Source organism: Grampus griseus (genome assembly GCF_964374135.1).
Source record: "Grampus griseus genome assembly, chromosome: 21".
Taxonomy (NCBI): Eukaryota; Metazoa; Chordata; class Mammalia; order Artiodactyla; family Delphinidae; genus Grampus; species Grampus griseus.
The window spans coordinates 15,364,815-15,377,938 of record NC_139015.1 but is presented as its reverse complement, the minus strand read 5'-3'; the positions used below and the strand labels follow the sequence as shown (position 1 = coordinate 15,377,938).

The window sequence follows — 13,124 nt, the reverse complement described above, 5'->3', positions numbered from 1 at the left end:
CATCACGTATATAAGAGTAACAACTTCAGACATTTTTTTTGAAGTTTTGCATATCTTAAAAATTAGAAGAGGGTGAAGAGATTGATTGGTTGATGATCAAGTTTGGGTGGAATTGAGAGCGTGAGAGGCAGAAGAAGCTAATAAATCCAGAAATGGAAGTTTGGGAGTTCTGCGCTCTGGCAGGTCAATTCCTTTCAAGAGCTATTGTCAAAAGAACTGGCTAATGAGATGGAATGGGCAGATGTAAATTAGAGAATTTTGATCAATTAATACTCGGTGTTATGGTGTCACCCAACAACGGCTAGAGATGGGATTAAACAAGGAAACTAAGGGAATTCTTTATTGGGAAGGAGATTCCCAAATTCAGTAGGTAATACATTTTAAGAATATAATTAAAATGTTTCTGGTGAAAAGGTAGAATTGTTGCTCAAAGGTAATCAGAATTATCTGGATGTAAGAGATTATAGATCCCTTGTTCTGTTTCCTTAAAATCTGTATGTACATATGTATATCTGTGCATATGTACATATATATATACATGTATATATGAAAAAATATATGTATATGTACATATAAATGTGTGCAATTTCGCTTTACTACTTTTGAAAAGGTTTTATTTATTTGGGGGGGTTGTTTTATTTATTTATTTATTTTAAAATCTATTTTATTTATTTATTTATTTGTTTGTTTTTGGCTGCGTTGGGTCTTCCTTGCTGCGTGCGTGCTTTCTCTAGTTGCAGCGAGCCGCTGGCTACTCCTCGGTGCAGGGCGTGGGCTTCTCATTGCGTTGGCTTCTCCTCTTGAGAAGCACGGGCTCTAGGCACGCGGCCTTCCGTAGTTGTGGCTCGCGGGATCTAGAGCGCAGGCTCAGTAGTTGTGGCGCACGGGCTTCGTTGCTCTGCGCCATGTGGGAACTTCGCGGACCAGGGTTTAAACCCTTGTCCCCTGCATTGGCAGGCGGATTCTTAACCACTGTGCCACTAGGGAAGCCCTATTTACTTTTTTAACGAACACCTTTTAATGGCCAAGTCTCTAGTGAGACGTGCTTTGGGCTTCGGGCGCAAAACTTGCCTTACCTCACTCAGGCGCATGCGCACTTAGGGAGTCCAAAAGGGCGCTTTTCTCATGTATGCGCACCTTGAAATCTGAAAGTAAGTGCGCTTCTCATGTATGCGCACCTTGAAATCTGAAAGTAAGCCCTTCCTTAAACGTGGTAACCCGTTGCCTCACCTTTCTATGGTTTAAGGAGGCATACAAGGAGGCCCTTGCTTTTTGGCTCGTGCAAGCACTGGGTGAGTGATTCCTTTAATTTGCGACCTGAGTGCCTGAGGCTAGGCTCTGCCTCTGCCTCCCCTTAGTCCCGGAAGCTCCTAAGTTCCTCTCATGCTCTTTGCAGCAGTGTGCCTTCTTTGAGCACCATTTTTTTTCTTTTCTTTTTTCTTTTTTTTTAGGCCACGCCGCATGGCAGGTGGGATCTTAGTTCCCTGATCCGTGCCCCCTGCAGTGTAAGGGCTTAGTCTTAACCACTGGACTACCAGGGAAGTCCCTCTTTTTTTTTAATGACTTGCAGGGAGGTGGCTTGCTGTGTTGTCACTTGTAAATAATTTTCAACCAATTGCTTGAAATTCTTAGGAAACTTGATCGTTCGTGTAACTCCTGTCTCCTTTCCCAAGCACGTGGCTGCCAAAGATTTGCTGGATTTGAGGAGTCCAGGATGCACTGAGCTGCTGACGCTTGACTGCGGACTGAGGTTAACAAGTGTATGCACTAGAACACTGCTACTCTTTTCCTTTTCAGAGTACAGGGAGGTGTATTCCACATCAGAAGCAGCCCAATTTTCAACTAGGGCCACCTGCCGGCATGTCCAAAAGGCTCCGCTCCCAGTTAGAGCAAGAAATCCCAGAAGATGCCCACTATGAGATACATCTGGAGCCACCACAGCGGTTCTGCCATGATGACCAAATCACGCTTTGTGACAAGTACTTCACGTCCCAGGAGCACAAGAATCACGTGGTATATGGAGTACAAGAGGCTGCTGAGAATTATAGGGTAAGCTTCATGCAGATCCCAGACCACTGTCATTCTGGCTGCCTCCTCTTATTTATTACCTTATTTATTTGGAGGACAGATATTCTGATCCTCCAAGACCATTCCCTTAGTTGATGTTTATCAAAGAATACTAGATAAGTACCATATTTAGACCTTCAACTTCAAGGCTAGGAAAACATTGTAGTCAGGGCTATTGGCCTTTCAGTTGTCTAAGGTTAGGAATCTATCTGTTGTAAAGCAATTACTTTACCTGGAATTCTGTGATATATTTCTCTGCAGAAGTTATTCCAGGAGATATTGAACACATTGAAGGAGAAACTTGAAGTAGCTAAAAGCATATTGGCTGATGAGCAAGAAAGAATGGTGATGATGCAGGTCAGTGCTTATCTTGATCCTTAGGGGGAAATTACCCATAATGTTGGATAGCAAATAATATAAACACAATCAAATGACAAAGCAGGAAAAACTACTTGAAATCCATAGGTAGGAAAAGTGTTAATTTCTTCACGTGTAAAAAGCTCTTAAAAGTCAATAAGCAGGGGACTTCCCTGGTGGTCCAGTGGTTAACACTCCAGGCTCCCACTGTAGGGGGCATGGGTTCTAACCCTGATTGGGGAACTAAGATCCCACATGCCACACAGCCAAAAAAAAAGTCAATGAGCAAAAGACTAGCAACTCCACAGAAAAATGATCAGACATGAGAGTTCACAGAAAAGAAAATGCAGATATCTTTTGAACATACTGAATTGGTCCATAAGCTCATGGTAAGAGAAATACAAATTAACTATATTAAATTTGTTAGTGAGATGGCATTTGCATCCCTTATTGGCAAAGACTGATAGCACAGTTTATAACAATGCCATAGGAGAATGAGCATCTTATGTACTTTTTTTGGTGGCCATGTAAATCCTGAAGCCATTTAAAGGGCAATTTAGGAATTACTATTCCAGGGTGGGGGGGGGGGTATAAATTAGGAGTTTGGGATTAACATATACAGTACTATATATAAAACAGATATATATATTTAGATCTATAAATATACATATTTTATATATAGGGAGAAGAATCTGAGAAATACATGTGTAACTGAGTCACTTTGCTGTACACCTGAAACTAACACAACATTGTGTCAACTATACTTCAATAAAAAAAAAATAAAGAATTACTATTCAAATTGAGGAATCACCATCCATTATGCACATTTCACTTCTCATTTCAGACCCTCCCTTCATATGTAACTGTTCTGCTAGTTATACTAGATTCTCATCCAGCTGAGGATGGTAGGCATTTTTTTCAGCTCCAAGCACCATATATTAACAAATATTGGGGTCCCACTGTTTGCCAGGAGCTATGCTAGGTGCTGGGGATACAGTAGTGAAAAGAAAAACAAAACAAACAATCCTGGCCTTGTGCAATTGACATTCTAGTGGAGGTAAACAAGTAAAATGTGTAGTATGTTACATTGTTAAGTGCTGTACATTTTATTTAAAAAAACAGGAAAGAGTGATGAGATGTACTTTTAAACAAAGTGATCAGGACCTTGTCATTCCAAAATTGGTTTTGAGAAGACTCGAGGAGGTGAGGAAGTGAGCTGTGCAGTCATGGGAAGAATATTCTAGGCAGAGGGAAGGGCAAGTACAAAGATCTCAAGACTGGTGTGTCCTTGGTTGGGGTTATGAAGGAAGTGGAGGCTAATAGGTGATGAGATCAGAAGGCCACATCTTATAAGGAAGTTGATTTTCTTTTCTTTTTTCTCTCTTTTTAAAAATTTATTATTTTTTAATGAAAAAAGGAAGCCAGTGGAAACTTTTGAACAGAGCAGTAATGTGATCTAACTTCCATTTTCGTAGGAATAGTCTAGCTGCTGAATGAGAATAAGACTGTAGGAGGGTGAGAGCACAGGTGGGGGGACCTGAAGGGGACTCTTTGCAATAGTCAAGGACAGGTAATGGTGAACTGTGGGGGAGGGGTGGTAGAAGTGGTGAGAATAGTCAGGTTCTTGATAAATCTTGACTCCACAGAGTCTCAGGAGGTTAAATATGGTCATTAAGCTGACTACTCCCAATGGATGTCTTTAGCTCAGACTTCCCGGTGGTGGGTTTTCATGTCCGACTTCCTGCCTAGCATCTCTCCTTAGATGGCTAACTGACTAATCAAAATTGACATATCCCACACTCAGCTGCTGATACCCTCCCCACTTCTGGAGCCTATCCCTTCCGTACTTTTCCCTTCTATGTTTTGGCAACTGTATTCTTTGTCTAAAAACCTTAGAGTCACCTTTTGATTCCTCTTTTCTCACACCCCCTATCCAAAGCATCTCACACCCCCTATCCAAAGCAGCAAAAGCCATTGGTGCTGCCTTCCGGTTTTCCTGGTCTCCTTTTTGGTCACTGAGGTTGTATAGATTCCTCAGTTTTCTAAGTCAATTAACATTTCTTCATCTGCATTTCATGTTCTAAGATAGTAGTGATGTCTTGGCTGATGTTGACTCTGAAATTCTCTCTGTCCTTTGTATTATGTATCTGTTACTTCTTCCCCTGTACTTTTATATTTCCTTGTCTTTATATTAAAATTATAGATGGAAAGTAACCATAGGTATTTATCTGTGGTGTTTAACCTGAATTCTGTCATCTATGGTGAAGGAAGAAGAACAGAATTTTAAAGCGATGATTGAGTCTGAATATAGGATAAGGTTCTGGTTGATGATTGAAGAAAACAAAGTGAACGTCCAGAGTCCACAAGGGTGCGGATTCAACCTGAACTTGAGAGAAGCCAGTCAGAACCAACTGATGGAGTTTGCCACAAAGCTAAAGGAGAAGTTCCAGGAAATACTACAGGTGAGATGTGAAACATGGCATCCTAACAATATTTGGGAAATGAGAGAAAGAAGAGCTGAACAGTATGTCAATTCTAGAATAAGACATCCACTGACAACCATGGATCTATTAAAAGAAGGGATATAGTCATCCAGCAATTCTATTTCTGATAATTTATCTCGCAAATATACTTACATGCATATAAAAAGACACGTGGGTAAGGAAGTGCGGTAAAATTATTTCAGTATAGAGCCGTGGCTTTGAGGTAGTCTTTGAAGCCAGATTGATGAGATTCGTATCTGGGTTCTGCAATTTACTAGCCTCTAGGTGACCTTAGACATGTTGCTTAACCTCTGACTTGGTTTCCTTAGCTGTAAAATGAGGATAATAGCCCTTAGTTCATAACATTGTTGTGAGGCTTCAGTGTGATAATCTACATAAAGCTCTTTAAATAGTGTTTGTATGTGTGTACATTATTGTGTAATGTAAGTATTAGGTGTTACTATAATATTTGTTGATAGGAAGAGAGTAGATACAACCTGTATCCATCACTGTTGGACTCATGAACTACATTGTACAGGACATACAATGGAATGCTCTTCAGCATTTAGAAAAGATAACATGGCTCTATATGTATAGATAAGGAATGCTCTCCAAGAGCATATTATTTATTAAGAAAAAAGCAAGCTGTCAGATCAGCAGTGGAGTATGATATCACTTGAGTTAAGAAAAAAATAACATGGAACATTCATGTATTTAACTAGGTGGAGCTTCTTTGCAAGGATAGAAAGGAAACTGGTATCCTTTGTGGTTTGATTATCTATTTTATTCTCATCAGTGAATTTAATTTTTAATTAAATTATAATAAGTCATAGTTTTAATTTAATGAAGGAAATAGGAAACTTCCTGAACAAAACTGCGCAGCAAAAAAATGTGATCTGTTTTAGGTCCAGGTTGTGAATTGATTAAGTAGACTATGTGGATACTGTCCACATCAACATAAATATATTGTGTCAAAGAATCAAGTTTCTATTGAGGTGTCTTGCTTGACACAGACGAATATCCTGGCCTTGTCTAATTATTTCTGTTTCTGGGGTGGCAGGCAGTAAAGCAGGTTTTTAAAGAGATGGTTGAATTAGTGAATAAGAGAAATTGTCAGCTGTTGAATAGTAATAAGGATGCTTCTGCAGAGACTGAACTGTTTGGGGAGAAAGAACATGAGTAAACTGAGGGAGAGTGAAGTCAGGCTCTCTGAACAGATCTGCGGCCTTCAGAAGATCACCACAGAGCTGGAGAAGAAGTGTGGGCAATCTGCCTCAGCGTTGCTCCAGGTAAGATTCTGGGAATAACCTTCACTACAGTATTTGAGAAATGAGAAGTGGACAGTACTTATTAGGGGCCAGTTCTAGAACACAGTACCCAGTGATCTTCAGTCATACGTGAAGGCTACCAAAAGCATTGACTCATTATAAAATCATGGTATGTATAGAGCTGCTTCACTGATCAGTAGTAAATATGAATTGAGATGTCCTTTAATAAGGTAAATAATTGGTTAGTCAAATTATGATGTATCCCTAAAATAGAATATTCTGCAACCATAAAAAAACGAGTAAAGCAGTTCTAAATGCACTAAAAGATTATCTTCAGGATATCTCATTAAGTGAAAAAAACATGCAGAAAACTTTTTGTTATTTAGAGAATATGTATAAGCATATATGCTCATTAACATTCAGACAACCTCTGGCAAAATAAACACAAACATAGTAATCAGCAGTAACCTTGGGAAACAAGGGTGAGACTTACTTGTATAGTATTGTTTGTTTTTTAAACTGTTTTGATTCTTTGTAGTTTTTATTTTTTTATTTTTGGCCAGGCTGCGCAGCTTGTGGGATCTTAGTTCCCAACCAGGGACTGAACCCGGGCCCTTGGCAGTGAGAGTGCAGAGTCCTAACCACTGTACCCCCAGGGAATTGCCAGTATTGTGTATTTTAAATTTTGTTGAGTAACATGCATTACTATTTTCAAAAAGTAAATTTTTATCTTTTGAAGACTGTTTATATCCTTCTGCCAAGCCCACATTTGCAATATGAGTACTTTGAGAAGCCCCTGCACATAAACCCTTAGGTTCTGTTCTAGAGCCATGCGTAGTTCCAGACAGTGCAGATAGGTGTGACCGAGTTATGTTCAGTTCCTGACCTGGTTCCAGCCACTATCCCCAGCTTAGCAGGCTCAATTCTTTTCTTTTTTGTTTGTTTGTTTTTTAATAACTAATGAGTTTATTATTGTTTTAAATGAATGACTAAAGAGCAATTTCTAAATCTTTCCAACTTTAAATTCCAAGAAGATAAACAGCAAGACAGAGCCCCATTGCAGAAATGCCCCGGGGGCCTCAATCAATCGCAAGGCCCTGGAGTCCGGGAACCTCTGTTCCAGGGGCTGAAGAACAGGGCAGCCGGCAACCCCAGGGTCTGGGTGCCCCACCATGCCCGGGGCTCCCACCCCTGCCACCTGCCAGCCCCCCCCAGCCCCTCCCCACAGGGGGCTTCCTTCTGGGCCTACTGGGCCTGCCACCCCCAGGTCCTGAACCCGCTGCCTCTCAGGAGTCTCCGAGGGCGCCCTGCCCCTCCACCAGCCACCCCTGGGTTCCCACCCGCCCAGGAACACCCACGCCCCAACACCCACAGGGGACAGAAGCACTTGCAGCCACACAAAGGCCCATTCCCACACCCAGCGTGGGTCAGTGGCCCCGTCCCGTGCGCCCCCGGGTCCCCCCTTCCTGCGTCTCCCCAAGGCCTGAGTGGGGCCCAGGGCTGGCTGGGGCCCAGGGTGTCCCAGATGTACCCCCACCCTGCCACCCAGGGCTCAGCAGGCCCCTCTTCGGGGAACAAAGCCCACCCTTCCCACAGGTGGACTCTCCCGGGGCAGGGACCCCCAGAGCCTGCCCCCCCACCCCACGAGGCTATGCCTGTCTCTGTGGCTGCAGGAAGCCCGGGCGGAGGACGGGGGGCAGCAGGCTCAATTCCTGCCAGCCCCAGGACAGAAAGCAAATAGACGGGCAGAATTTGAATATGGAGCATTGTGAATTTGAGGTATAGAAGATTAAATCGCTCGGGAATATAACAGTGATTTCAAGCATTTTTCTGACTTTTCCTATTCAGTGTCGAACTTTGGTATCTGAGAATTAGCACCATGAGGCTGAAGAAATTACATGGAAATCGAGTTTCATTATTATAAGAGAAAATACTTTCATGAGCACAATTCACAAAAGGCTTGGCTTAAATACCCGCTAGTAATTTTGTCTCTTTTCACCCCATAGAATGCAAGATATTCTTTGGAAAGGTAAGTTATTCATTTTGGAAACACTTAGGTCAGATTCACAATCTGATTTGTGAGCACACAGGGGTTAGAGATGTTGGGGTGCGGATAGCAAGGCCATGTAATGAGATCCATCCTCTGGATGGAGGGGCCTGCGGTCTACACAGGTAACTGAGATTGTCCTTTCTTTAACAGGAGCGAGTCACTACTGCTTCAGTGTCTAGAGCCCGCCCGAATCACAGACCTGAGTTTATGCCAAATAACAGGAATGAGCAAAATGCTAGAAGTGCTGCAAAGTGAGTTGACACACATCCATGATCACAGGACACTTTACATTTGTATTTGAGGATAAAATGAACATCCTACCATAAGTGAAATTCCAGATAGCTTAAGGATTTAAAACGACTCTATTTGCAAATATTTCTCTCCTGTGGTTTATATTTTCATTTGCCTAATAGTGTCTTTTGAAGAGCAGAAGTTTTAGATTTTGAAGTTACCTTTTTCTTTTTTAAATGGTGTGTGCTTTTTGTGTCCTAAGAAATCTTTTTTTACCCCAACAAAGATTTCTTTCTAGAATTTTTACAGTTTTAGTTTTTGCATTTAGGTCTATTGTTCATTTAAAGTTGTTTTTTGGCTGCACTGTGTGGCATGCAGAATCTTAGTGCCCTGACCAGGGATCGAACCAGTGGAAGCACAGGGTCTTAACCACTGGACTGCCAGTGGGACCCCTAAAGTTATATTTATGTACGATTCGAGATATGGTACAACTCCCCTCCTCTTTTAGTACATGTATGTATCCAGTTGTTCCAACATCATTTGTTAAAAATCCGTGGGCACATACGAGCAGATCTATGTCAAGTCTAATAGGTCCATTGATCATTGTATCTATCCTTTTGCTAATACCACGTTGGCTTGATTGATTACTCTACAAAAAGTCTTAAAATTGGGCACTGTGAGTTCTTCAGATTTGTTCCTTCAAAAATAATTTTGGCTACTCTAAATTCTTCACATAAATTTTATAATGAGCTTGTTGGCATCTACAAAAAACCTGCTGGGGTTTTGACTGGTATTACACTGAATCTATAGAACAATTTAGGGATATGGTGGTGTATCTCCCTTTATTTAGGTCATCTTTGATTTCTCTCAACATAGTTTTCAGCTAATATTGTACGTATTTAATTAGATACCTAAGTATTTTTTAGTTCTATTCATGGAATTAAATATCAACTTCTAATTGAAATTTTATTTATTTCTAGTTTATCGATGGTATATAGAAATATTCGTGTATATTGATTGACATTGTATCTTACAACTGTGCTAAACTGATTATTAGATCTAGTGACTTTTATAGATTTTGAGGGGATTCTCTACAAAGATATTCAAGTAATCTATAAATATAGACAATTTTTTTCTTCCTTTCTGTAAGCCTTTTCTGTATTCCTCTTACCTTTTGCACTTACTAGCGCCTTCAATATGATGGTGAATAGGAGTGGTGAGAATCATCTACCTTCTTCCTGATCTTAGGAAGAAAGAAAGCATTGTTTTTCACCTTTAAGTTTAACGTTAGCTGTAGGTTTTTCATAGTTGCCTTTTGTCAAGTTGAGGAAGTTCCCTGTCTACTCCTGATTCACTAAAACTTTGTATCATGAACAGATATTGAATTAGATGCTTTTTTCTGTATCTACCAAAATATTTATTTTTTTCCTTTATATATTGATATGGTGAATTATATTTGCTTCATATGTTGAACCACCCTTGCATTCCCAAGATAAACTCTTGGTAATAATGTTTTAGCCATTTTACATATTGCCAGATTCAATGTAGTAATGGTTTTTAAAGAATTTTTGCATTTATGCTAATGAGACATATTTTTCTGTAGCTTTCTTGTAATCCATTGGCACTTTATTTAATACATTTTATTTCTATTTCTAGATAAGGTATTTAGTTCTTTGTCAAATCCACTTAGTCTTGCTTTCTTTAGTTTCCTATATTCTGTAGATACTTTTAAGTTTTTCTTTTTTTTTTTAAGCATAGTAAGCCAAAAATTATTGTAGAGTTTGTGCCTGGCAATTCCAGTATGTAAAATTCTTCAGACTTTTTAAAAATAAATTTATTCATTTATTATTTTTGGCTGCATTGGGTCTTCGTTGCTGCAAGCGGGGGCTACTCTTTGTTGTAGTGCACTGGCTTCTCATTGCAGTGGCTTCTTTTGTTGCAGAGCACAGGCTCTAGGCATGCAGGCTTCAGTAGTTGCGGCATGTGGGCTCAGTAGTTGTGGCTCACAGGCTCTAGAGCGCAGGCTCAGTCGTTGTGGCACACGGGCTTAGTTGCTCCGTGGTGTGTGGGATCTTCCCAGACTAGGGATCAAACCCATGTCCCCTGCAATGGCAGGCAGATTCTTAACCACTGCGCCACCACGGAAGTCCTTCAGATTTATTTCTGCTAGTCTCACTCAGTAGTACTTTTTTACTTTGAGTGTGTGGTTAATGATTTTTTTAATAGTAAGCTTTCCTTTTTTCCTGAAATATTATTTTTAGAAGTTCTTTGAGGACAGAAATGAAGGTGTACATACTTCTAGAGAAAATGTGCATTTATTTCTGCCAGTCTTCTGGAAATACTAGGAGCCTGGGACAAGTTGAAATTTAAAATTCAAGGCTTGTGGCTTTTAAGACCACTTTAATAATGATATGAATTAAGTGCAGAGATTTAAGTTCATTTGCCCATAAAACTTGCTGCTGGATTAGATGTTAAAGAAAGAAATCAAGGACTACTACAGGTTTATGGCTTGACCAACTATAAAGCAATAAATGTTCTACTGAAAAGTAGAAACTGGGAAGGGATAGATTTGGAGTTCCATTTTGGATGGAGTATGTTTGAAATTTCTGCGTTTTGTTCAACTGGTATTTGTCAACTTTTTTATGGAGTAAGTCATGAACATATAGAAGATATTTAAAACTGAGGCTATATAAAGGCACTTAGGGGAAAAGAATACAAGTAGTGAAAAGTAAGACCCAGGACCAATCCCTGAGAAATCAGAGTATTTAAAAGTTGAACAGAAAGAAATGAGAAGGAACAGTTAGCGATATGAAGGCACATACCACTTTCATTCACATATAAGAAATCACAGTGAGCGTTCTTGATCTCAGCTTGATTTTTCTGGAGGATTCTCCCAGGATTTCTGGCCTCTGATATGTTCTCTTTTGATTTACTCAATATTAAGGGCCTGCTGGCAGCAGTTTCTAAGTATCTGTCACATCTTGGTGATATTTAAGATGAAGAAAGCAGTTCAGTCACAGGATAGAGCCATGAATTAACTGCTCTATTAGAAGACTTAATGTTTCTGGCTGTTCCAGGCTTGGAGAAGATCTTTAGGGACTAGAGTTGGGTCTCAGGTGATACTGGGCTAGGACTGAGTATCAGGTCATTTTTATAGCCTGGCAGAATTCCTTTCTGTTTTAAGAGGTATTTCTACACCTCTCCGTAGTTCATTATTCATTGTTTTGTTCTTCTTCCTCAGATAGATTTCATTTTTATCTCCTTCTATTATGTTATTGACTTTTGTTCCTCTGTGATGTCCATTTCTTTTTTTTTTTCTTTTTTTCTTTTTTGGCATTGGAAGCACGGGAGTCATAACCACTAGGCCACCAGGAAATTCCCCCATTTCTTGAAACAGAGCTTAGGGGTCCCTTTATCTGCTTACTTTTTTTTTTTTTTTGCGGTACGTGGGCCTCTCACTGTTGCGGCCCCTCCTGCTGCAGAGCACAGGCTCCGGACGCGCAGGCTCAGTGGCCATGGCTCATGGGCCTAGCCGCTCCGCGGCATGTGGGATCTTCCCGGACCGGGGCACGAACCCGTGTCCCCTGCATCGGCAGGCGGACTCTCAACCACTGCGCCACCAGGGAAGCCCGGGTCCCTTTATCTGTGCTCTCCTAGATTGCATCTCCCATATCTGTGCCTGAGACCCGTGCCCACTCATGAGGAAGCCCCTGCATGTTAGAAATCATCAGTCTCTGGCACTGACAAGCCCCTAGGTTAACTAAATTTCTTTCTCCCTGCAGGACCTATAACTTTGGACCCTAAGACAGCTCATCCCTGTCTGGTCTTATCTGAGGATCTGAGAAGTGTAAGACTCAGAAATGTGCAGCAGGATGTACCCAGTCACCCAGAGAGATTTGACTTCAGCGCCACCGTGTTGGGTGTGGAGAGCTTCACCTCAGGGCGGCACTACTGGGAGGTGGATGTGGAAGAGGCAACACAGTGGCAGCTGGGCGTACACGGAAGCTCTGCCAGCAGAAGTGCTTCCGGAGATAAGGTCTTATTCACAGGATCCATTATGGGAACTGATTATACTTTCTGGGCTTTTCCCCCTTTAAAAAGGGTTTCCTGGAGAGAGCAAATGCACAGAGTTGGAGTTTTCCTGGACTATGGGTATGGCCAGATATCCTTCTATGATGTGACAAAGAGATCCCTCATCTATAATTTCTCTGATCTCGCCTTCCAAGGAGCTCTCAGGCCTCTATTTTCTCTTTGTATTTCAAATGGAGGCATGAATTCAGACTCTCTGAGCATCTGCCTCCCTCACGTTTCTTCTTGTAATGGTACTTTTAGCCCTCAACCTTCTTTGGTGTGAAATCTAAGACCACAAGAGGCCAGAATATTACAAGCATGACTTTATATAAATTATTTTACAAAGTAATCCAATAAAAGATTTTTAGCACTTGAGTTGGAACCCAGGTTAACACCCCAGAGCCTTTGCATTCATGTGGCTTTCAACACGCATTTCGTGGAAGAGGTTACATTTAACCTGAATCATGGATGATAATAACTGAAGGGCTCCACGTTAATTAGAACAGCAAGTGCTTATGCAGCATAAGATTGGGAAATTAAAGACGGAAATAGTCTGGGATCCTTAAGACTAGGTTAAGGACTCTAGAGATTTCTGAA

At 40.9% G+C, this 13,124-nt stretch overlaps 1 protein-coding gene across 1 annotated transcript; it reads left to right on the top strand.

The window, feature by feature from the left end:
• Positions 1-1,860: 1,860 nt before the first annotated feature.
• TRIML2 (tripartite motif family like 2) lies at positions 1,861-12,902 on the top strand (the record flags this gene model as incomplete). Its single annotated transcript, XM_082680521.1, is given in 8 exon segments — positions 1,861-2,049; positions 2,329-2,424; positions 4,692-4,886; positions 5,968-6,041; positions 6,043-6,196; positions 8,182-8,204; positions 8,376-8,476; positions 12,239-12,902. Coding segments are annotated over 8 exon segments (1,404 nt in total). The 3' UTR covers positions 12,811-12,902.
• Positions 12,903-13,124: the final 222 nt, after the last annotated feature.